Raw genomic sequence first — 26,607 nt, forward strand, 5'->3', positions numbered from 1 at the left:
CATAAACCCAGTTCAAAGATGAAAGGCACACTATTGGAAGTGGGAGCTTTTCATCTCATTGTGCATTGTGGATTAATAAATCCTTCAAGCTCTCATTGGCTAGCCATCATAGAGAAATGTCTGTTGCATGGCCATTATCCAGTATGGCCCACAGAGTACTATGTGAGAAAAAAGAAAAAGGATGTAAGAAACATGGTGACACTTCCTTGTCCCCCCCCCACCTCCCTGAGTGCGTATGGTGGACCGCAAAGGAAGTTATAGCAATCAAATAAATAATACGACTAAACTACTTATACACTGTATTTCACAAATCCTATGCAGGTTTCACTAATCCTGGACCCATCCCCAAAGGAAGCTATAGCAATAAAATAAATAATACAACTAAACTACTAATACACTGTATTTCACAAATCCTGTGCAGGTTTCAATAATCCTGGACCCATCCTGGAGGTTCCAGGATTTGAGAATCCAGCACAGAATGTGTGAATCCTGCAAAAAAAAAAGAAATGGAAAACAGGTATTAAGGCCACTAGTGATGTGCTTGGCCAATGGCCACACATGTGCTTTGATTAGATGCAGTGAGTTGTGAGTAGGTCCTGGCTGCAGTTTAGTCGATGCTGCCAACCCATGATGTGCACAGTTGAAGACTGTGTGAAGCTGGAGTTGGTTGCTCATGACACAAAGGTGCTCCTGGTCATCCCTGCAGAATGCAGCTAATGGCCTTGCATAATAGGGTGATTGCATGGTACAGATTGGACACCTGGCTGCCTGTGGCCACCCCCGCTATTACAGAAGTTCATATATATGCAGAGCATAGCTCATTCACAGGTTAAAATAAATCAGGGACCAGCTACCCACACACAAATTCTTGGTGGGCCCTTTTATCATTCAAGCCATTCAAAGTGTTTTCTGGTCCAAAGAAGGCATTTTTAGTTTTATGGCACCCTTAAGTACTACACTGACTGTTCTCTCCTGCATGTGACAGTGGTCCATGCCAGGAAGCAGCATGACTGCTTGATGTTTCTTCCTTGGACAAAATCGAGCAGGAAATGGCAAGTGGGATCGCAGAGTAAACTAAACTAGACTTATACGAGGTGATTCATAAAGGTAAGTTACACTTGTGAGTAATTTACGCCTGTAAATTTACTCTTACACTTTTGAATAACTTTAATACTCAAACTAAATCTACGTATAAACGTACTAAAAAATGTAGAGTTACAAGTCTCTATGGGCCAGATGTAGGTAACAGTTTGAACGTCGCAAACAGCGATTTTCGCTGTTTGCGATGTGCAAACTGCATTCTGCAATGCACAAAACCCTTTTTGCGATTCAGTAACCTGGTTACCGAATCGCAAACCGGCTTTGCAAGTCGCAATTAGGAAGGGGAGTCCCCTTCCTAATTGCGACTTGCAGTGCAATGCCAGATTGCTTTGTGACCGCGAACGCGGTCGCAAACCAATCGCAGTTAGCACCCATTTCAAATGGGTGCTAACCCATTCGCAAAAGGAAAGGGGTCCCCATAGGACCCCTTCCCCTTTGTGAATGGCATTAAAAACCTATGGACCACTGCCTGCTCTGAAAAAACGAAATAAAAACGTTTCATTTTTAGTTTTGTAATGCATCCCGTTTTCCTTTAAGGAAAACAGGCTGCATTACAACAAAAAAAACCCGAAAGAAACTGCTTTACTTAAAAGCAGTCACAGACATGGTGGTCTGCTGTCTCCAGCAGGCCACCATCCCTGTGAGTGTCGCAAGTCTCAAGGGGGTCGCAAATTGCGACCCACCTCGTTAATAATAATGAGGTGGGCCTTCGCTCTGACTCGCAATTTGCAAGTCGCAGATTGGAATATACCTACATCTGGCCCTAAATTCTGAAAATGGGGACGGCGTCTAACTAACAACTGTAAACTGCTAAAAAAAAAAAGTTATAATTCTAGCATCATACATGGCCAATCATTGGTAGTTCAACAAGCCCCAATGGAAAATAATAGAGGGTGGGACTTAAAATATAAAACATATAGAAAATCATGGTTATTTTAAGTAAATTAATTTAAATTGTTACATATCAATAAATACAATTTAATGTGAGAAATAAATATATAAATTATTATATATATTTAGGTTAAATATAAAACATCGTAAACTTTTTGACATTTAAAAATTAATGCAACAATACATTTTATTTCATATAAGTAAATTACATGAAATTAAACCTATTCATCAGTGTCAATATTTTTTAACGACAATAACATTGAATTTGTTTACTTTAGGTGGTGAAGTATTTTTTGTTTAATCTCAAAAAAATGTTTTCAATCTATTTTTAATATATTTTAAATGATTCATTTATGAATTCAAAATGTAGTTCCTAGCACAGTAGCATTTTGTTCTTTAGTTCTTCATATAAAATAAAAGTGTAAAAATAATTTACACACAGATATTTTACCACATTTTTTCACAGTTAAATAAACATTGTTATTGTTCCCTAAAGCCTTACCAGGCAGAAGTCTTATGCATCAGATTGATATCTCTGTCTGGCAGTGGTTTTTAAAACTTTTGACTTCCTTGGACACCCATTGAGTCATTACTGGAATCCAGAGATCGCAACTGTGTCATTATTGGAAGTCGGGGACCCCTGGCCTCAGTATTTTCTATGATTTGAACCTCAAAACAATTCATAAACATATAGAAACAAGTATACATCAAACAAATGCTTAAATGTTTAAATATTTTGTTTATTTCACAATCAAATGTGGAAAAAGTTTTCACATTTTCAGTTTTGCTTCTTTACTCGTATAATAAACTTTATTCACTTTAATTTATTAATTGTAATATTATTTATTTTGTGAAACAGTTGCCGAACCATGGGTAGGCCTCGCAGACAGCCCCCGGGTCCTCTGAGCACAGGTTAAGAACCACTGCCCCGAAGTAAAGGAGAGGGAACTTTTCGCTGTAGTTTACCATGCAGAGATCTCCTCCACTACTGTGAAGTCTCCCTATTAAAATGTATAAAATAAAAATGTAAATGTTACTTACTATAGCTCTGCACTGGAGTACTCTACTATTGTTTTGGGACTCTTTTTGTCTGTAGTAACTATAGAAATTAGTTTGCGAGTATCTAGAGGCATACTTTTTTGTGGATGGGCTGAAGTATCTCCCTAAATCACTTCCTGACCCTTCCTACACGTCTCCTTACATTTGTGCCCAATGTTAATATTTCTGCCAGGCCTAAATGACCATATAAGCCGTCTCATCATTACATCTTTTTTCCTACCTCTCTCTTATACGCTCCTTTTCCTCATTATATTGTGCCTCTTATTCTTTTGCCCTTGTTCACATTCTGCCTAATCACAGTAATATGTTGTGCATGGTAGTTTTTTTGCAACTAGTCTATAGGCCTGATTATGACTTTTGTGGTCATACTGCCAGCCCGCTCCTGTGGTTGAGAAAATGCCGCCAAGCCGGCTTCTACTCGACTGCCACATTACGAGTTTCCCATGTGGATGATAGTGTGTGGGTGGCGCAGTCATGGCGGCAGCACGCTTAGGCTCTAGAAAAGAGTCGGAAGCCAGTGCCGGCCATACTGCGGTGCCTCCAGCCAGTCAGGTGCACTGTTTCCTTGCATCCTGTTGTGCAAGTAAAACAGTGCGCATACTGACCTTATGGCATTGGAGGCCACTACATGGGCACCAGCCACGTTACACAAGGGCACATTCAGCCGAGAGCCAGTTATTTGGCTCATTATCTGCCTTTCCACTGATTCTCAAATGACAGTGTCCCCACCATGAAAAGGTCAACGGAAAGGCAGGTGATGAGTAGCCCGGCAGGAAAAATGCTGGACCTCCTTCATTTGCCGCCTCTGCTTCTCCCGCAGCCACCATAGAAGCTCTGGTAAGGGCAGTGGCGGCGGTCTGGAGGCAGTGTTCCCAAACACATCCTAATCAGCCAATAGAACCGCCAGGTATGCCGGGTGGATGGACTGCAAAAAAACAACAGCGGTTTCCTTACCGCTGAAGTTGTAATCGGCCCCTATGTCTAAAAAATCTATAAAACTCATCCAAATGTCTGAGAGATTTGTGAGTGCGTGACTGAATGCACAAATCTCTTGATGACCCTCACGGATTGGAGGAACCCATTAAATCACTTGCAAAAAACATGCTTCACTGAGGCCTACTTGAAGAGACTGACTTGAAGAAAAGTAAATATACAATGACCAGCTGTTTGTTTAAACCCAACAAAGAATAGAACCCATCACTGGTATCCTATTAAACGATTCTTTCAAAAGGCAATCAATGTCATTGCCATCTGGTGGTGTGCTTTGTTATTGGTAGTCATGACACGTTTTTTTAATAGACATGCAGTTTTATCTAATTTAGAAGACACTTTTTATGGTAAGTAGTTAATAGCAAAGAACACATTTTAGCTATTTGCTATGCAGAAAAAGGTTTATTTAAAGATTTATAAAGAAAGCTTTTATAACTAAAGTCATCATCACAAATGGGAAATATGCCACAATGTTCTATTATTGTGAAAAATTAGAGTATTTGACACCAGTTCGTGGACCTTGAATAGGGATAGTTTGGGGTACTCAGAGAAAATGGGTGCATAACCCTTTCCCTTAATTATGTGTTTCAGCTGTACATTCAGGCCCTACAGATGACCCTTGTCAGATTTGCTACAGGCATTGATGTGTCAGGACACCACCAAGTGCGTGCCCTAAAAATGAGCCTACTGAATAGTTAGTGTGAAGTGGTCAAAATGTGATTACACTTACCAGAGGAGAGAAAAAGGGAATACTTAGTAGTTGTTCAAATAGACTAACAAACTTGAAATTGCCCAAAGTTGTTCGTTTTTGGCTTATTTTTCCTTATATTGCAGAAACGCATAATAAGGCTTTGCCTTTAATACTTTGGTTTCTTAAAGTAATATAAAAGCAGAGGAAACTGAAATCTAACTACATGTATTGATAATCTGATGTTTTTCTTATGTTATATTGTTATGGCAAAAGGCCAGTACCCATTTCTACTATGTGTTTAACTCACAAACTTTATTTTGCAAAGTCTATTGTTAAGTGCCTCCCACAAAAGAGAAGTTACCTGATTTTAGTGGATACATTGTATTGTAAAATATGATATTTTATTGTAATCACAGGTAGCCTATCGCCTTTTTGAAGACATGAGACTTTTTAAAACATTTAACATTCCAGTGAGGGAATTCATGAACTACTTCCATGCACTGGAGAACGGCTACAGAGATATTCCTTGTAAGTAATATTGATTAATAAATCAAGTATTTTAATACAAATTATAAAGTCACACACAATGCAGTGTACACTTCATACTCAAATATGCTGTAAAGTATTTAGAAACATACCTGTGTTCTTTTGCTGTCAGCCACCCCCACATTTTCACCATATGAACTTTTATGTTCTAATGTGTATGTGATCTTAAGCCTTACCAACTTCTGCCAGTTGTATTGCTGCTAGCATGAAACTCGTTTATTCTTTCACTACAGTTCGTAGCCAAATGTTTACACTACTGAGCCCTCTAGACAATGACAACCTGTTTGCCAAGGTATAGTCTGTAAAGGTTCATAAAACAAACATGGAGATACTGAGGAAATTGATGAAGACTTGCTCAGGGTACAGTCATTGATTTAAGTGTTGTTTTTGAACTCAAAAGTGACATTTAAAATGTACCACCTTGTTATTTTGATTAATACAAAAGCATGACTTTCATCTGATTAAAGAGATGCTTCTCCAAAAACACATTCAGAGTTTTAAGGCCAACATTGTTTGAACGTTTTCTTGGTGAGTTGAATGTACTTTTGGCTCTGAACAATGACCATTTTAAACGAGTTTAAAAAATGTTTTTCTTGAATTTTAGTGTTTTAAAAGCTTGGGCAACATTTGTTAAACAACAAGCAATAGCCTGGATACAAACAATGTGGAATAGCAAATATCTTGGATTTGTTAGATAGAGATTTCTAAACTCTGTTAGGACTTTTCAAAGATGAATTTGTTAATGTATGCTGGGGTTAATTTAAATACTTTAAAAATAGCAATATAGCAATTACACAGAAACTGATGCAATTTAATCATGTTTGATCATGTTTAAATTAGTTAAAATGGTTGAATTGTTAGCTAAAATATCTAAACTCATTTAGCATGTTTCTGAAATTTACATTGTTGTATTTTAACTGTTGTGTGTTGGGTAACCTATTCCAACATTATGAAGTATTTTAAGAAATTAGAGGTAAAGTTTTGAAGTTTAGAAAAATTAAACTAGTGAGACAAATATTTGTACAAAGTTATCATGATTTTTCAATGTTATAGTTAAATAGATGTTGGACCTGGCATCCTTGGTGTGGTTTACCCCCTAACCTTTTGCCTTTAGACCTCCTGTTTTGCTGACTTTGTTTTTGCTGGCCTTAGTACTTTGCACATTTTACCAGTGCTTAAGCGCTTGTGCTCTCTACTTAAAACATGGTAGAGCCGACTCCTACAAAATTGCACACTCAATTTACGTGTAAGTCCTTAGTAGAGTGGCACTACCTGTGCCCTGGGCCGGTAAATTAAATGGTACTAGTAGACCTGCAGCACTGATTGTGCCACACACTTAAGTAGCACTTTAAACATGTCTTTGATTTATGATTTGCCTTAGCAGCCTGTGTGTGCAGTTTTAAAACTGTCATGTCAGCCCGGCAAAGTAAACCTCTTGCCAGGCCCAACCCTTTTGTTTTAATACATGTCACCCCTAGGGTAGGAACTGGAAAGCCCAGAGGGCAGAGTACAGTGTATTTTTTAAAAAAGGTGGACATTTACATGCCCTGTGAAAACCTCTTAAATTCATGTTTCACTACTGCAAGTCCCACCTCTCCCATAGGATAACATTGGGATTACCTTGTTAAATGGAATAAGCTATAAGTCCTGAATTCCCAAATGGTAGCAGATAACCAGTTCATGTTTGGTGTGTTTTGGAATTGTCATGAAATCCTAACTTATGGTGGAGTCAGATTTTAAATTACAATTTTGAAACTGCCACTTTTAGAAAGTTTGTATTTTTCTGCCTTAGTCATTTGGTGCCTGCAGCCTGTCTTTGGCTCACATGACTGGGGGTAGTTGACAGTTGGGCTTTTTGTATTACTCCTAGACTGCCACACACAATAGGGAGCTCATGTGTGTCTGGATGGGTCATGAAAGGCAGGCAGACATCTCCACTTATAGTTGAATAAGCTGTGCCCTGCCTCTACGCAAGGGCTGCATACCCCCTGTAGTTAGTCTGCACCCAGGGCCAGAAAGGTAGGGCACCTGTGCATTTCAAAGGCCTGTAGAAGCTTCTCCACACTATAAAGGCACAACTAGGTATAAATATTGGACTTAAAACACCAACCCTTAAGTACACTTCTAGACCTGTGGAATCTCTGGTAGGAAGAAGGACTGGCACTCTGCTGGACTGCTGCGCTGAAGAAGTGCTGCCTTGCTGGGCTGACCTGCTGCCCTGTTTTCTAGATGAGAAGGACTTGACCTGCATCTCTTGAACATAGAATCCCAGAGTGACTCAAATGCTTAGTTGGCTGGCCTCCTGATCTCAAGCTTGAAGGACGCAACAGGCTTCCAACAACCTTGTTCTTGCACCTGGACTTTGCCATCTCTGAGTCTACTTTGCCATATAGTGCCACCCCAGGCTTGGACCCTTGGAAGTGCATCTAAGGTGCTCTACACGCCTTTGTGGATCCAGCCGAGTTGACGCATCTCCCCTGCAGCACGTTGCACCCCGAGCAGAATTGACGCATCATCACTGCTCTGTGGATTGGACCCATCGCAAAGACAAGCTCATCGGAACCGCTGCTGCGCAATGCATCCTCATCAGCAGCCTCGCATCCCTCTTCGACATCAGTCTTGTTGTCGACACCTCACAGCTCCTGGAACCGATGCATTGTCTCAACTGCTCAACCTTTCCTCAGCCCCCTACTTTGCATCACAAACCCTCATTGACAAGATCCTCGATGATGCAGGATCTCACACCGCAGTCTCACCACATTTTTGGAACCAATGGATTGCTTCAGCTGTGTAATGCATCTTTAACACTATCCTCACAACTCTCATCAAACCAGGATGTTAGATGCTTTTTTCAGCAGACCTAACTGAGTCCCATTAGCTGGCCGTGCTGCATTGTGGTTGGCCTGAACTTGTACTTTCTCTCAGTCTGACGCAACCAGATATCCACAGTTGGCGCTTTAGGTTTTTCGGCACTATTTTCAATAAACTCTTTAGATTTATAAATCTCTGATTCTACTGACTGGATTTTTGCTGTTTTAGTCTTCTTCTATTTCTTAAACAGTTTTCTATTTTCTAGCTTGGTGTGGGATTTTTTTGTCTGGTTTTACTGTTGGAAGTGTTGCATATATATCTGCATTAAGCCTGACTGCTCTGAGTCAAGCTACTGTAAGGCTGAGCACAGGTTAATTTAGGTTTGGCTCGTACCTTGCTCTGACCAGGATTGTGGTTGACCAGGACTCACACCCCATTCATCTAAACAACCCATTTTCTCACATTAGAGGTACAGCCTGTCTTAAATGTGTAAGGGTAATCAACAACTGCACGATAAACACCTAAGGGTGAAGCAGTTGCAATTACAAATAGATCAGAGTTTACCCCACTTATAAGTTAGCAGTGCAATAAAGTCTGTATCCCATATGACCTTCAGCATATTCAGTCTGTGGAAAAATAGTAGGGAAAAGGCGTAATAACTACCAGGCATGCACATTTTGAAAAGCACTAAAATTGTCATGTAGTGCCTATTTTTAGGGCTGAACTGTTATTTGGTGCTTGTTGTACATGAACCCGAGGGTATTGCTTTTTAACAAGTGTGAGAGGTATCATTTACTACTCCTGGGACACTTATACTTAAGGTCTACATGTTAAATCATGGTCTTGTTTCTTAGATAAACTACTTATTGAAGTTTCAAAAAATTGATTTAGTAGGTCGGGCTGACTTCTGTTTTTTTGAAAGGTTACTGTTGCTTTTGGTCTGGGATCCTTGCAGATGACAATACTAAAAGCATACCGGAGACAACTTGAATTGTACCAAAATATTGTTGCTTAAATATCGTCTGAAAAAATATTCCTTCCTAAATATTGTTATGTTATGTTCAATGACTTGTATAGCGCCATCTACCCAAAAGGCTTTGCATCGTTTAAAGGACAACAACATAAGCCGAGGGCAGGGACAGTAATGCCTAAAAGAGGCAGGTTTTAATGACCTTTCAGAAGTCAAGTTCATGGCTAAGTAGCCGAATGCTAAGAGGGAGAGAATTCCACAGTTTTGCCCCTAAATATCCCATTGTGGTGCCGCCCCATCTAGCTTTTTTGATTTTAGGCAGAGTGGCGAAGGCTAATGTGGCAGATATAAGGACTCTGTTGGGCTTATAGAAGGTGGCAAGATTTTTTAATAGGTGACGACCCCTATTGTGAAGTGATCTATGGATGAAGCATAAGGTTTTAAATTCTATACGTTGCTCCACAGGGAGCCAGTAGAGGGAGGCCAAGGCCGGTTTAACTGGAATGTCTAATAAGAGGCGTGCTGCGGCATTCTGGACTACCTGTAATTTCTTAATCACAAATTTGGGGGAACCAAGGAACAAACTATTGCCATAGTCAAGTTTAGACATAATAATTGCTTGAACAATAAGCCTTTTTGCGAGAAGAGGAAGTATTCCAAAAACCTTTCTTAGAAGTCTTAGTGATCCAAAGCAAGCACAAGACATTTTCTTGGTGTGATGTTCTAGAGTGAAAAGGGGATCTAACCAGATCCCCAAACTTTCAAGGTACTTCTTGGGAGGAGGCAAGTCCTCCAGAAGGGAAGGAAGTAGAGCAATGTCGAGTAGTGGCCTAAAATAATTATTTCTGTTTTGTTCCCATTCAGTTGGAGCATACTGTTTGTCATCCAACCTGCAACTGCACGTAGACATGGAGACAGGGGCGATCCTATTGCCCCTCCATTAGTGGAGAAAGAAACCACTAACTGGGTGTCATCTGCATAGGAAACCAATGAGAGACCAAAGGATTCCACCAGCTCCGCCAAGGGGACCAAGTAAATATTAAATAGCATAGGGCTAAGAGAAGATCCCTGTGGCACCCCACAGCTCCAGTTGAACCTATCGGACAAATATGATCGTTCAAGCACCTGAAAGGACCTATCCTCAAGGAATGAGGTAAGCCAGCTGAGAGCTAAACCATTAATTCCTACATCCCTCATCCTATGGGCGAGGGTGAGGTGGTCCAATGTGTCAAACGCCGAACTCATGTCCAGGAGAATCACGGCTGTCATCTGGCCCTGAGCCATCCGCATCTTTGCCTCTTCCATAACGGCTATCAGAGCTGACTCTGTACCGTAAAGCGGCCTGAAACCCATCTGAGTAGGGTGAAGGATATTGTTACTTTCCAAAAATGTGTGTAATGAGGAGTTGAAATACTTATCCAATAATTTCGCCATTAAAGGAAGTAGTGATATGGGCCTATAGATGTTAAGGTCGATGGCATCCAGGTTGGATTTCTTCAACAAAGGCTTAACTCTAGCGTGTTTCCGCTGTTCAGGGACAAAACCCTTGACAAGTGAGAAGTGCAGTAATTCCGTTAGAACTGGAACAATGGCCGGAGCCCCGAGAGATAGTACGAAAGGGGGAGCAGAATCAATACGGGTAGAAGGATCAAGGGGAAAGCCTGACTTCAGTGCCGCCAGGAGAGAGACAGTCTGGTCTTGAGAAAGAGGGAGGAGATGCGATATCGTAACTTTACTATTCAAGAGTTGTTTTGCCTGTACCATCTGCTTAGCCTTCTCCTTTGAGAGATTCGAGTGAATGGTACTAATTTTTTGTTGAAAGAACCTATCTAAGTTGTTGCAGTGTTCTTCTGAGGCTTCAACTAGATTACCCTCTGAAGGGGGATGAAGAATTTCTTTAAGCACCTGGAAGACCTCTTTAGGGGCACCGGAGGCCTGTATAATTCTACTAGAGTAGTAAGCCCCTTGTGTGGATCTTATTTCTGCATGATAAAGTCTGATTGATTTCCTATATTCCTCCCTGGTCATTGGGTCTAGAAGTTCCCTCCACTTTCTTTCTAGAGCCCTGCACTTTCTTTTAAGTGATAGCAGGTCAGGGGTAAACCACTGACCGCCAGTTTTCCGACGGGTGCCGGTAGTTGCCCTGTATGGGAGAAGGGTATCTAGACTGTTGGTAATCCAATCATTACAAGGATCAGTGTTTATCTCATTTTTCTTTTTTTTTTTAAAAACAGGCCTTCTGGCTGTCCAGAAGCATAATCCATTCCTATGGATTGAGGTTATGCCAAGGCCTGCAGGACCGAACTGTGGATTGGGGAGGATTCTTGCAGTAGAAATGGCTAATTTTAGTGCAATTAAGTAATGGTCAGACCGTGCCAGATGGAGTGAAGGGCTAGAGGAAAGAACAGCTAAGTTACTAAAAAAAAGGTCAATGGTATGCCCCTTTTCTTGTGTCAGGCCTTTGATCAGCTGTCTTAAACCCAGAACTTCCATATCTTCCAGAAGACGTCTGGCCAGAATCTGATCTACATTGTCTACCTGAATATTAAAGTCGTCTAGGATAGTCAAATTTGGTCTATTACATATTAAATGGGTTAGTTGGTCAGGAAGAGAATTTAGGAAGTTTACAACCATATCGCCCACGGAAGTAAGGGACAGCAAATCTACACCCAGTCCAGCTACATGTTTGTAAACTATGTTAGAACCACACTTTTACTGTCAGTTGAGTTTATGTTAATGATATTATAACATGCCATGAAGGGTGCCTGGATTCAGAAGGAGAGGAATCTTTCCACATGCTTTCCATCATCAAACACGTACCAAGACTGCTGCTGAGTGTCCTTACCCCAGGGTCATTCTGTGCTTCTGCTCTCACAGTGATTTGAAGGTTTTTTTGTGAGTTGCATGATTCTGTGATACATTCAGGGTGTTAAACTTGTGCTTCTTTATAGTCGAACGAACACCATGAGCTCCTGGAAAGGGTCATAAACACACCTCATAAAGAATCCTTACCAAGATGGTAGTCTGTCCATTGGAGAATGCCTGCGTTTTCTAATCCAAGGTGGTGCAGCGTCTTTCCATGTGATGATGGTTTCTGTTTAAAGAATATACAGTATACCATATCACACAAATGTGAAATAAAATCATCCTCATAATTAAACCAGTTACAGTTTGCTGAAGGGAAAAGTGATGTCAAAGAGGCACTTACACTTGTAACAGTTCAAGTTCTTAAACAGAAAGTGCCGAGTAAAAGGCCAAGGCTAAAAATCAAGGGTTCCACTGCAGAGACTACTTCCTAGAAGAAGAGATCTAAACCCCTTACCTGACTCGAATCAGAAACCATGTGCAAAAAGGGACGGAGAACGTAGTCCAAAGGTACAAGGTGCTCTGCCATTGCTTCTATTTCAGCCGTGGAACAGTGCCCAAGGCAGAATATATAAAGAATGGCTTTATGGGACGAGGATGTATCATAGACCATTTGGTTCACTTATGTTTTTTTAATGTCATGACTTTGGCTCCTAGCTTCTATTTTTGTTACTGATTTTTGTCTTGAGTATGTGATATCTTTACACTTATGGAATCTTCTCTTGGCATGTCAGGAGACGTTTGTTGCCTTGCTGATATATACAGCAATGTCTTCGTCTTCAGCCATGAATTACAACAATGCCACGGAGGTCTGTTTGACACTTTCACTTCTAATTGAGACCCTCTAAAGGAGACAGTTGTTACCTTTTAAATATATTATTCTGTGCGCATTGCACTGTAGCCAGTGAGAGGAGTTGCCTTTTCTGCAGGCAATCTACAAGGGTACTGAACAGACCTCCTCAGCACCCAGTACGGGCAGTACCGTTTTGGAATTGTGAGTTCAAAACAAAGGAATTGTTTTTATATAAGCTAAATTGATATGCTTGTTTGGGGTGGGTAATAAGCAATGACAAACATTGTTTTTGAGAAATCACAAATATTTAAAAATGTTTAATAAATTTTTCAGGTTTGCTAATTAAAGGATTACGTTTTCATTAGGTGTCTTGAAACAATTGACAAACATATAGTTTTGATTGAGAAGTTTTATAAAGGTTTAAATGCTTCAAGTGGACTTTAAATGGCTAAAAATGTATCTCATCTCAGTGCTATAATTCTATCAGGGAAACAGAATGATTTTGGCTATATAGATTTTTTTTATAGCAAAACAGCAGCATTTACGGCTCTCAGGTATACAAAAAAGTAAACGTAGCAGAAGTTAAACCATGTATTGCTACTTGATCGCATTTAATTTCTGTGTATGATCATGCAGCACTAAATCCTATGCAGTGGGTTGGGTGTTGGCAGATAAAGGTCTGGTTTAAATTGAGTTTGTGGACATTCACATACTCCTTTTGAACTCTTTTCCACCCTAGAAATAGTTAGAGATTTGGCTGTCAATTCACTTCCTGGGTGTAAATGGAGAACAGAACATCCCAAACATTTCTTCAAAACTGAATTTTTATGTTTTTCATGCACCACTGTACCCGCCTCTCTTACAAATACCACCCTCTTTCCTTCAGTTCCCTGCATTACACTCCATTGGCTCATGGCTCATGGCTCACGGCTCACAAAAGCTCATCTGTTAGGAAAAAGGTATTCATCACCTGTACAGTCACCACGTCTTCAACTACTAAACATATGCAGGATCTACCTACTGTTCTCATGCGGTATAGCCAGCATACCTGGTAACTACTCACCGGTCTTCACAAGAATAGGTTTAAGCAATTTTCTTTTAACTTACCTCTCAAACTGATTTTGTGCATCTCTAGATGTATTTCTCAGCTCTTTCACCTCACCTCACAGTATCAACATCAGAGCAGCTGGCCCATGGTTAAGAATAGGGACCTAAAAAAACAATAATTCTCAAATTAATAAACAACTTGACTCTTGAATATCTCTCTTTCAACTCAGCATATTATGCACCAACTTGGAGATGCAAATCCACCAAACACAACTTTCAGACAACTCCTGAATAGTCCTATGCTGTCTCTAAGTTGTGAGCTTTTTGCCTTCTAGGTTGCCAGTACTCTAGCACCTCACATCCATTGCACATCCTCAATCCAAGAGTTAAAACCACACTTGAAAGATATCTGATGTGATATGAAAGACAAAATGGATAGCACTCAAAGTATGTGTGTGTAAAAATTTACATAGTGTTAGAAATTGGGTCTCTGGTTGGCAAAGGTATGCACCCTGTCCAAGTAGGGCCCACAATCCTAATCAGGATAAGTCACAACACAACACAAATTATCCTGTGCTCACCCTCCGGTAGCTTTGCACAGAGCAAGCAGGCTCAACTTAGAAGGCAATGTGTAAAATAGCAATAACTCTTACAGTAGCACAGGGAAAACACCACAAACACACCAGTTTAGAGAAATAGACAATATTTATCTGAAAAAAACAAGAACAAAACAACAAAGGTCCAATATACTCAGGTCGAAATGAGAAGTTTAAGCAAGTCTTAATCCATACGAACCAATGGATGCATCTCTTTAGCACAAAGTACCTGGTTGCATCAAAAACAAAGTCGATGTGGGCGACAGGGGATTTGAGGCGCCAGAAAAGCAAAGCGATGCGTCAGTTCCTTACCGTGGAGGGAAGGTGATGCTCCAGTTTCCGGACACGCAGCCTTGGTACCTTACTGTGCTGCGGGTTGATGACAAATTAATTCCCAGGGATGATGCGCTGAAATCCAGATAGAACCGCAGTGAAACAGGTGCTGCATCCATCCTGCAGGCGTTGCATCGATTTTTCAACCGCAAGACAGGTTTTGTGTCGATTATGCAGACATTGTGTTGATTTTTCAGCCACAAGACAGGTGTTGTCAATTTTTGCGCCATGTTGAGGTGTGGATATTCTCTTTTAGGTGAAGCCTTTGATGGCCCTCAGACTTCTTAACAGGAGATGACCATCACTTGGAGATCACTTTTGGAAGGAAGGCAAAATCCTTCCAGCAGAGTCAGAAAGCAACAGGCAGCAGGGCAACAAGCTGAAGAGTAGTCCTTCCAGAAAAGCAGTCCAGTTGAGTCTTTTGGGCAGCACGCAGTCCTTCCGACAGAGTCCTGAAGTGTCACAGACCAAGTATATATACCCAAATGTTCCTTTGAAGTAGAGGAGACTTCAAAAAGTGTTTCTGAAGTGCAGAATTTACCCTTTCAACCCTGCCCTATCTGCCAGGAAATCAGTAAGTAGATATTAGTCCTTTGCATGGGGTCACGTTTACTACCTTCTGAAGTTTAAGTGAGGGACCTTCCAGCCTTCCTGCTCACGAAGACCCATCAGTATGCAGATGAATGCAGATGCAACTGCGTGTCCTATGTTAATGTCCGGATGGAATGCACAAGGAGAGCTGTCAAGCAGCACCGATCAGACATGGAGACAGGCTGTAAGGCACAGAGAGCAGTAAGTGCAGAGAAATGCCTACTTTCTAAAAGTGGCATTTCTAAAATAGAAATGTTAAATCAAACTTCACCAGTAAGCAGGATTTCTCACTACCATTCCAACCATACCAAACCACTTTGTGAGTTTTTCCAGGACATGTAAAACTTACGAGTACATGTCCTGCATTTTACTTACATAGCACCTTAGCCTGTGGGCTAACTAGCGGCTTCCTTAGCAGTGAACTGTATGTAATAAAAGGGGAGTTTATGGTTCATGGCTTTGCAAGTAGTTTTAAATGCCAAGTCTAAGTGGCAGTGAAGCTGAACACAGGCCTTGCAATGGCAAGCCTGAGACATTGTAAAGGAGCTACTTATGTGGGTGGTACAACCAGTGCTGCAGGGCTAGAGTAATTTAATTTACAGGCATATAGTGCACTTTACTTGGGACTTATAGGTAAATTAAATATGCCTGTTGGGTAGGAGCCAATGTTACCATGTAAAGGGGAGAGAGGACAAGCACTTTAGCACTGGTTAACAGTGGTAAGGTGTGCAGAGTCCTAAAACCAGCTAAAACAAGGTTAGAAAAATGGAGGGAGGCAGGCAAAATGTTGAGGGAATCCCACCCTAAGGCTGCCAGGTCTAACAGATAATACGCCCTGTATGTGTTTCTTTAGCTAGTGACCTGGGGTCTGCTACTCCCAAAAGGAAAATTTTACTGTTTCTACTATTCCGTATTGAGGAAAAAGCAAAAGGAAAAACTATTAAACAACATTTCCAGTACTCTGCTCGGAAACCTGCACCTACACCGATTTTCGGGCATACTACTGACTATGTTTGAGAATTAACTTATGAATTCTTCACTTGTTCAGAGAAGTACTAGTTTGACTGAAAACGAGGTACTTTTATTGTGACTCGAGCAAATAAAGATTGTTTTATATCATCAGATTGGTTTTTGATCAACAAATTAGGATTTAGTTTGTATTTATGGAAAAAAGGCCTCCTGGCCTTCTGTCTAATTTTGGTTTGTTACTTTTGACCAGCTCCAAACATATTATTCCCACACATTATGTACAATAATTTATAAGACTTCTTTCTATTGGTTGGTATGATTTCATTACACATGGAATTCTGCAGGATTTGGCCTCTGATGGTAATGGACCAGCTTTTGATTCAGCTTTTGATTCATGATCACCAAAATTAAAAGAGGGTCATTTTGTAGTGGACAAGAGAGTGGAGTAGTCATCAATAGATATACCCAATACTGCTGTTTTATTAACACATTCTGGAGTGGAGACAAACGTATCTCTGTGAACCAGGTTCAGCAATTTATCTTAGTGTTTTATTTTGGAAGAAAGGAAGTTATTTGGTACTAAAATATATATAGGTTGTTTTTACATCAAAAACAATGGGCCTGATTTAGAGTTTGATGGACAGGTTACTCGGTCACAAATGTGATGGATATCCCGTCCTCTGTATTACGATTCCCATAGGATATCTGTTTGTGACAAAGTATTCGCCAAGATCTAAGTCAGGCCTAGAGCCCAGCTCAGTAGACATAATTTTCGTCTGTGGGGCAGTAATTGCCAGTAGGAGATAGAGGACAGAAAGAAACAGTAAGACATGTCTGTGCTGGATGGAAGGTTGCAATGTTCTGTCAGCCTAATACAATGGTACCTGTCTGACTTTGATTCTGTAACATGGATGGAGGTAATAGGATCACCCATATGATAGTACATCTCTGAAGCTGTATCAGTGTCTTCTTGCATGGTCCACATAAAATAATAATAATAATAGCCTGCCCCTTTCTTGTTGGAATTTTGTAAATACATTATTATTTATTGCAGCTGTGAAAAATGGTACAGGAAATACACCAATGGCTAAGCAAAGTTAAATGTTAGCAGTGGACTCTAGCACAAGGTGTGCCGTCTACTAGGCTGAGAAAGGTAACATGGCTTCAAACACACCTTTGTAGCCTGACTGCTACAACTTATAAACCTCCAGGCAAACCTCTCATAATAACCCTTTTATATTGGGAGGAACCTTACTTTTAAAAAGCCCATAAGGTAGGGTGCCTAGCTTTTATAAGTGGTATGTGGTATAATTTAATGTTGGCATGTACCTACAGTGTCTCCCCCCCAAAGCTATTTTCTGTTTAAAGGGTTGTAGCTGTCCTATGTTCAGCATAAAATCATAACCCGGCTGTGTCCGGTTTGCTACAAACAACTGCAGTAATTTGAATAATATTTTTAATGTTTATTGAAAATCCAATTCTGAGATGAAGTCATATTTTTAGTAAATATTTAGGAAAAGTGAGTTTTAAAATGCCACATTTTGCCTGTTTGAACCTTCAGTGGGCCAGTTAGCCTTAGCCTGCTGACTGATGACTTTGCCAGTGTCTTCCCTTAATAAGGTGTGAAAACTCTTTGTAGAGTAGAAACAATGGTATAGACTATTTCAAAGGACCACCTGGGAGTGAGGTATGTGGCAGATGTCATCTCAGAAAGGATTGGTGGGGAGGGTCCTGGGACATCATACCTTTAAATGGGACCAAGGTGAGTACTGCTAATTCACAGAAGAGTATGAGAGACCTGAGGACATAAAAGCTTTTCTTCTTTAGGCCCCTGTAGCCAGTTAAGTACCAGCCCAATGCAAAGGGGAGCTGATTACAGAACCATTTTGGTATAGCTGAGAAAGAGGGGACTGTTCAGTTCCCTAAATACACCGTCATCTGACAACAGGCCACCTTCAGGAACAGATGGCATGCGCCATATTTGATTTCCCTTTGAATAGTTCAGTGTGTGATAGTTTACAGGAAGGCAAATAGGATGTGCTGCAAAAGTGGAAAAGGTTACCCTGAGGAACTTTTTCGTTATTGAGTAAGAAGTATCCAGATGTCACCTCTACCTACTGGCTAGTAAATTCTACAAAAGTGGAACTTCGCTCCCAGCTCAGCAGAACACTCCCTGGAGCTGTAGAAGAACAAAAGAGGACTCAGCCTGCTATTTGAATTCTAAATGGAGTCTTGGAGGGCTGGATCTGCTCCCACATGTATCCAAGATTAAGGAGTGGAATTCAGGGGTCATTTGGCTGACCTCCTGTCTTTGTTACAGGGATACAACAAGTGTTTCTGTGAATGCCAGCTGACTAGTTGCAACTGGACTGGATCCCTCTATGGCCTGACTCATATGTGCCGTCTCTGAGGTCCTAAAAGCCTTAGACATGTCCCAAAAGAGCTGCTTCAGAAACTTTGGAAAGTTGGGACTTAGAAAGTTTTGAACTTCCAAGACTTCAGGACTGCCAGCAGTATCTTGCAGCAGAGGTGCCCAATTTTGATTTCACTTTATTGGATATTGCTCTTGCCGTGTCCCGCTGGAGGTCCTCGATAAATAACGACCAGGCCATAGGTGGAAGTCTTTTTTCCTAATTTAATGATATAATACTACATAACAAAAATCACGGTATTACATTACATCACAGATTTCCATGCAATAATACAGTGCACCAATGAGGAGACCCTCATGCACAACATTGACTCAGTCACACAATCTTGTTAACAATCTGGAAGTGTCAGGGGGCTTATTCCAGCATGCGTTTTTAACCAGATGAAGAGACTGATTGAGTAGTTCATAGCAGACAAGAGATACAATGTGTTCCAAATGTCCTTAGTTCAGGTTGAGGGGTATATATCTGTCACATATTGTGCCATCATATCATCAGGATTTTGATTGTGTTGTGTTTTGTCTTTTTGACTGTTTTGTTACAACTAAATGCTTTACATTTTCCTTGCTTAAGCCTGTCAGCTCTCTGGCATAGCTCCCAAATGGGTTGGGCACAGGTTTAAGTTCTTGAAACTCTGTTCTTCTCTTACATGTTTGTTGTTTTATCCATTGTGATGGACTCCTATTCAACCCAAATAATAACCAACTGTTTTTCCAGTGTCTGAGAGTGAACTCCAGAATTGTTCTCTCTAGGTTACATCTCCATTAACTTAGGACTCCAGGTTAATTATTTGTATTTTATCAACTCTTCACTTAAGGAGTTATCAGCAGACTGCCTTCCATAGTTTTCTTTCCCCTCCCAACTCCAGCATGGCATTTCTGATGCAAATGTTTCTGCTGACAGGTTGAGAGCACTATCATCAGAAATGTAATAACAAGCAGAATTACACATCATGTCATCACATGATGCAGTGTGTGTTTCTCTTGAAAGCAAGCCACTAAAGAGATGGTTTATTTCAGAGAAATAAATATTCAGTACATTTGTGAACCATTGATTTTTTTCTTTTCTTTCCATGGTAGACAAATCCCTATAAAGAGCAAGAAAACTTAAGTCAAAAGACCAGCTCTAATTACAGTGGGTTGTTTACACAATGGGCTCTGTGGCAATGTGGGGAATACGTCACTGGCTCATGTTTCAACAGCAGAGCCTGCTGATGTTTCACTGTCGGGAATTTAACAGCCATTAAAGCAAATCTTACATTTGTACTGATAGAGGAAGTCAGTAAACCTTTGCAAGAAAAATGTGATAATCTTGCTGAAAAGGATGATTATGTAATGAAGTGCCAAAGTATACATTGACTAGGGGACTAAGGAACACAGTCACAGTTCTTAACTATGGCATGAAAGTCACTCAGATTGATAGAAGTACAGGTTCTATCTACCGCATGGGGCATTGAGGGTTAAGTATACTCTTTTCAGTGGAGCATGGATATTGGTTTGAAGTCATTATTGAGAATGGCTTTATGTTGCCAATATTTACTTGGGGTGACCTGGAAGTCTTTTTTTTTTACTGAGGAAACCATCTTTATTCAGCACCTTCACACAGACAAACATGTTTCCTGTTCCTGGGCACCCACCATTCCTGTGAATATGTTGAGAAAGAAAGAGTGACTGAGTGGGGGTGAGATACAGGTCATCCTTTGTGGTATTTAAGGCACATCTCAAGATATGGGAAAGCACATGCAGGCCAAAGACTGCCAGGTTCAGAACCCCATTCATACCCCGGATGTTAGTCTCTGCCAGGATCCACACTGCCACTCCTGCCATACTGACCGAAAACTTGATGCAGCCTCTTCTAAGGCTTGCTGACAACAAAATGTATAAATACACAACCCTTGGCTATATGTACAGATATATAACAAGAATGAAGCCTGGAATGTAACATAAAGGCAATTTTCATGTCAATTTAATAATAAATCATTTTTTAAAAAGCACCTTGCCCCCCCTTCTCATAGAAAAGTGACTTCAGCGAGTGCGTAGTGTCTTTCCATAGGGGTAGGCTTGATGTAAATTCAGAGGGACGGCATCCCAAGGCAAGCACTCAATGTGAATCACTGAAAGAGGAACAAAGCTTAAAGGCTGCTACAACCTCTTCGTCCTACTGCAATCTGTAGATTGTCACACCGCTTGCTGTGCTCTCTCGGGTACACACCCCACTTCTGGATACTGTCCCACTTGCAGCCCCCGAAGATGATGCTGTGGTCCAGAGGGTGGTACATGCTTCTACCATTGGTCTGTTCTCCAGTTCAAGAGGGGTCCTCTCAGGGGCTTGTGACATGGACTGGGGCCCAAGAGAGGACCTCTGCACACTTTTATGATTGTCTTTGGTGCTTTTCCTCCTTCTCAGCAGGGTTAGAACGGGAAGGCGTGGAGGTCCTTGGTATTCAGTCACCCCAAGTGCTGCAATGGACTGGATGACGTGTAATTGAGATTCCACAGACTTCCTTCTCCAGCCTTGTAGTCAACAACCCTTCACAACGGAGTCTCCTTTTTGTAGTTGAAGCCACATGTTGGTCTCTCAAACTGTAAGTTGATGGCCTGCTTGAGATGCAGATGCGGATCCATAATGGTGATGGAGATGATGGGCTCTGGGGCGCTCTTCTCAGACCCACCACTGCTGCTCAGATTCTGCGGTGAGTAGGAAGGGCTGCCCTGCAGGCTGTACTTCGGATTGGTCAGAATGACATTCCTTTTCAGTTCCCTGTCAGGGGATCCGTAGTTTGGGAATGCTGTGATTACGTCTCGATTCAGGCCATGCTGAGGTTTCTCTTGATCCGGATAGTGTACCTGCTTGCTTTCCCAAAGAGGTAATTACGGAGTTCCATCTCTCTGACCCTGCCGGCACATGAACAGGACTCGCGGTCTTGAAGTTCTTCTCCAGGACACTGCTCAGTCCTGCTTTTGAGGGGGTGCCTGGGCCTTTTCTCGACTTGGGGCTTTAACTGATGTCACGACTCAGCACTCAACTGGCCATGGAGGCATTGCGAATTGCCCTGGGGCTGAAATAGTCAGAGATGGTGCTCTGGGGGCTAGTCTTGGGCTTACTACTTCTCATGGTGGAATTGTGGGAGATCATAGAGTGGCGGCTGCGACTGCGTGGAAGGCAGTGCTGCTGAACCTGCTGGGTGAAAGTAAGGCTGTCAATAGGGATTGTCTGGGCCGTAGCCAGGGAATGGTACGTAGAGGAAGTCATAATGGAGGAATTCTTTGAGCTCTTGAGTGAGTTGTCAGATACCAGAGACTTGCACCGCCCGACTGTGGACTCTGGGGACAGGGAGGGGCTGCTGCCGGATCCGGTACGATTTTGTTGGGCTGAAGTTGGCAAGTCACCCCCGAAAAATGCTTGGGCTTCCTGAGCTGTTAATGGTCAACCTGGAGGACTGGGTCTTCATGGTCGAGGTATTCTCTTTCGCTTGGGGCATAGGGCCATTGTAAGGGGGGCTCCATAACTCTCCAGCAGTTTCATAATCTTCAAGTGGCCACGTTTCCCTGCCACCCTCATTGGTGTGCGTCCATACTGGTCAGCATGGTGGGGGTCGGCCCCCTTCTCTAATAGAGTCCTCACGACTTCCACAAGACCCTCCTAAGCAGCAGTGCAGAGGCCTGTAGCACCTTGATTACATGCATGATCTACATGTGCACCACATTCAATAAGATACTGGACCACCACTGCGTGGCCCTGCCAGGCAGCTGAGTGCAGTGCAGAGCGACGTTCATTGTCCAGAGCATTAACATCTGCCCCATAACGCACAAGAAGCTTCACCATCTCCAGGTAGCCCTGCCAGCAGGACACATGTAGCACTGTCCTTCCCTCAGGGTCCTTGTTCTCCAGGTTGGCCCCATTCTCCAGTAGGAGGTATAACATGGCCAGCAGATTCTCCAAAACAAACAAATAAGTCATGGGACGTCCGTCTGCATCCTTCAAGTTGACGTCAGCCCCTCTCTGCAGAAGCAGCTCCACCAAGCTCCAATGAGTTTCCAGGGTCACTACACAGAAAGCCATCCTTCCGTCTTAACCTTTGTGATCAATAGGTGACTTGTTGTCCAGGAGGAGTTTGAGACAATCATAATGTCCCTCTTGAGCTGCCAGAATCAGGGGAATCCGGCCGTCATTGTCAACCTACGTAACCTTTGCGCCTTGCACTGTCAGGGCTGCACAGACTGTCAGATGACCCTCGAAGGCAGCCATGTGGAGAGGGGTCCACCCCATATCATCACAATGGTTCTCATGCAGTCCACGGTCCAGAAGGGTCTTTACCACATTTTCATTGCCTTGGGCGTCCGCAATGCTTAGCACTGTTCGACCCTCACTATCTGTCGTGTCCACTGCTGCCCCCCAGAAGAGAAGTGTATTTACAACTGCTGTGTGGCCCATGGAAGCAGCAGCCAACAATGGAGTCCTGCCGGTGGCGTCTGCATCATCCACATCTGCCCCACCTTCCAGTAGCAAGTCCACCACATCAGCAGGCCCTTCGTAAGCAGCGACTAAAAGAGGAGTCATGCCATTGTGGTTTCTGTGACCCACGTCAGCACCATGTTCTAGAAGAAGGCTGACCACATCTGCATATCCTTGGCTAGCCGGGACACAAAAGGCAGTCCTTCCATCAACATCTGCATGGTTGATGTATGCACCGTGTGCCAAAAGGAGCTCCACAATTTCACGGTGGCCCATGTATGCGGCTGCTATCAATGCTGTTCGCCCTTCAGTATCCATCTTGTTGACCTCAGCACTGTGCTGCAGTAGGGTAAGAACTATGTCTTCGTGCCCACCCCAAGCGGCTGCTCGTAATGCTGTCCTGTTGTCTGTATCTGTGCTGTCTGCATCGGCACCTGCACGCAGCAAGGAAGCCACTGCCCCAGAGTGTCCACCCTAGGCTGCAGATCGCAGAGCAGTCCATCCTTCCTGAATCGCATTATTAACATTGGCCCCATGCGCAATCAGACAATGCAGCACTTCAGTGTGACCCTGCCTTGCCGCCAGGACAAGTGGAGTTTGGCCATTGCCATCTAGCACATCCACATCAGCACCTCGAGAGATCAGTAGGTTAACCACCTCAAATTTCCCACTGTGTGCGGCACTGGCGAGCAATGTCCTGCCATTAGAATCTTTCTGATTGACACTAGCTCCGTTCTCCAACAGCATGCGGATCGAGTCCTCTCGCTCCAAGGCTCGGTGAATGACACTGGAGGAGTCTGCATCTTGATGGGCTGTGTAGGCTCTGGCTTTCACCAACAGCTGAAGGACCTCCTGCTCCACGGGGAGTTCCCTCGAAAGGCAGTCGGCGACAGGTGTCCCACACCAAAGCATCCACAGTGCCAGTTGGCAGGGCTCCAGCTGCAGGTTGGAATGGAGGAGATGGAGGGCATACTCTTGGACTTCCTTGGGTTGCAGGTCTCCAGCTCTGGAGCTTAATCCCATTGCCAGCATGCCATGGCCCTCCACTGCGTTACACAGGTACTTCTGAGTGCAGTATTTCACATCTAGCAGCCACTCCGCAAAGCTGTGGTGCAAGAGGATCTTTGTGCGGTTGGGAGCTTCCACCAACAACTTTGTGAGGGAATCCAACTTGCGCTGGAACTCGTCCCAACCAGACATGGTCATCTGCTTCGTCCAGGCGGCAGCATAGAGCTCCTCTGGGGTGAGCGGGTAGTGGGCAGCCTGCATGATATTCAGAAGAGGTTGTATGTGAGCAAACTGTTTCCTGGTGAATAGTCTCTGGCACAGCCAGAGGTAAAGTCCATTGAGGGTGCCAGGGATGTCCCTGATCTCACGCAGGACAATGAAGCTCTCGGAGACGCCATCCAGCACACGCTTCAGGTACAGAAGGCACCCATTGCTCTTGATGTGCAGTTGGTTGAGTATTTCCGCCGTCTCTTGTGTCAGGTGCTGGCGCAAAGCCTCCTCATGGTCCATCCGGCACAGGATGTACTGCTGGACGTCTGTCACAATGTGAGCCTTGCGAAGGTCATCCAAGCAGAACCTGGTGAAAATCTTGGTGACTGCCTTGTCCTGCCGACGTGCCGAACACACCAAGAGCAACCAGAATGGGAAGAGCTCATGGTGAGTGGACAGCAGTTCGGCGATGGCCCCGCTCTTGCCAGATGGCTTCCAGTAGCCATCTTTGAAGCAGCTAAATTCGTCCACGGAGTCCACCAGCAGCAGCAGGTTTTGGGAAGGGGGCTGGAGGTCCAGCAGAGGTAGAAGAATAACTCTTTTGAAGGCTTCATCTGGGTCCCTCTCGCATTAGTTGGCGTCCAGCACACCTTGCAGCGAGGGGTCTTTGAGCTTCTCCTTGTATCCATGGATCAGCGGACATGCCTGGATCTGCTCTGCCAGGCTGCGGATGAACTTGTGCACGGAAAGTGTCTGAAGGCTGTGGCCTGGCAGAAGCGGTAGGCCAAGGTACGAGGCCCCAGCCTCACCTTCTGGCCTTGCACTGAAGTAGGCCACAGCACCTCTGTGCCCATCGCTGTCTTTCCGCTGCCCGGGCCACTGGTGACCAGGACACCACAGTTGCGGCCACCACTGCCGCACCTCTCCAGGCAGTGCTGCAGCCTCTGTAGGGCCCATTCCTGGCAGAAGAAAGGCTTACCCTGCAGCAGGCTCGTGCTCATTTCCCCAATGCCACCACTGTTGGTGCCAACACCTGGCCACGGCGCCCAGTGGGCATGCTGCAGCACTAAAGGTACAGGTGAGGTGGGTGCCGGGGGCCTAGGTTCTCCTCCGGCCTGGAAAGTGTTTGCTCTCTGTGGGCGAGGATGCTTCGGCTGTGGATCAGCAACATGTCAGGACATGAAATGACCACATGAAGAAGAGCTCACAGCATGGCAGTCTTTAGCATGACCCCAGGGCTCAGGCACATGGATCCAATCAGACGGCAGTAGCCAGACCTGCGCCTCCACAATCGGTGCTTTGTCTTGGCCGCTCTCGGTGGGTGCAGGGGGTGGGTCTGGGGCGGCAGCATTGGGACCGGGGGGCAGCCCCAGGGGCCGGCAACGGCAGCAGCCACACTTCCGCCTGCTCCCGGGGACAGGAAGCCGCCGACCTGGGAGTCTTTGGGTGTCATGGTTATTCCATCTGTGAGTTCTGTTGTTTGAAGAACTACTGTAGCAGATTTTATTACTAGTCAGTACAGTTATATTTGAGGTGTGTTTTAGGCAAATATATAATATGTGGTTGTTAGACCTGGCATCCTTGGTGTAGTCTCCCCTGTCGTTTTGTCTATACTTCCTATGTTGTTACTGTGTGCTTGACTTTGTTTTTGCCTGTTTTTGATACTCTGTAATTGGCTTTCCCATGATTGGCATATTTGATTTAATAGTAAGTCCCTAGTAAGGTGCACTAGAGGTGCCCACAGCCTCTAACTCAAATGCTACTAGTGCGCCTACAGCACTGATTGTGCCACCTACATGAGTAGCCCTGTAAACATGGCTCAGACCTGCCACTGCAGTGTCTGTGTGTGCAGTTTTAAAATGTCTATTCGACCTGCCATATAGGGCCTCACTGAGGTAGGCCCTATGTAGCCCTAGGGGCAGGGTGCAGTGTATGTTAAAGGTAGGGCATGTACTGATGTGTTTTACATTTCCTGACAGTGAAATATTGCCAAATTATTTTTTCACTGGTGTAAGTCGTATCTCTCTCATAGGTTAACATAGGGACTGCCTTTAAATATCTTTTGGGAGCAGATTGAAATATGGAGTTTGGGGTCTCTGAACTCACAATTTAAAAATACATCTTTTGGTAAAGCTGGTTTTTAGATTGTCAGTTTGAAAATGCCACTTTTAGAAAGTGGGCATTTTCTTGCTTTGACCATTCTGTTCCTCTGCCTGCTTGTTTATTGCATGTCTGGGTCAGACTGACAGTTG

General features: G+C 43.3%; 1 protein-coding gene and 1 pseudogene across 3 annotated transcripts in view; one reads left to right on the plus strand and one right to left on the minus strand.

Annotated features, from left to right (window-relative positions):
- PDE3A (phosphodiesterase 3A) overlaps positions 1-26,607 on the plus strand; it is a 955,418-nt gene that overhangs the window by 810,649 nt on the left and 118,162 nt on the right. For all 3 annotated transcript variants that reach the window (XM_069228518.1, XM_069228521.1, XM_069228520.1), the window contains one exon: positions 5,149-5,260. In XM_069228518.1, the coding sequence (XP_069084619.1) occupies positions 5,149-5,260 (112 nt within the window). The remainder of the gene's footprint in view (positions 1-5,148; positions 5,261-26,607) is intronic.
- LOC138288382 (ankyrin repeat domain-containing protein 50 pseudogene) lies at positions 21,704-25,356 on the minus strand (annotated as a pseudogene).

This window comes from Pleurodeles waltl, chromosome 4_1 (genome assembly GCF_031143425.1).
Source record: "Pleurodeles waltl isolate 20211129_DDA chromosome 4_1, aPleWal1.hap1.20221129, whole genome shotgun sequence".
NCBI lineage: Eukaryota > Metazoa > Chordata > Amphibia > Caudata > Salamandridae > Pleurodeles > Pleurodeles waltl.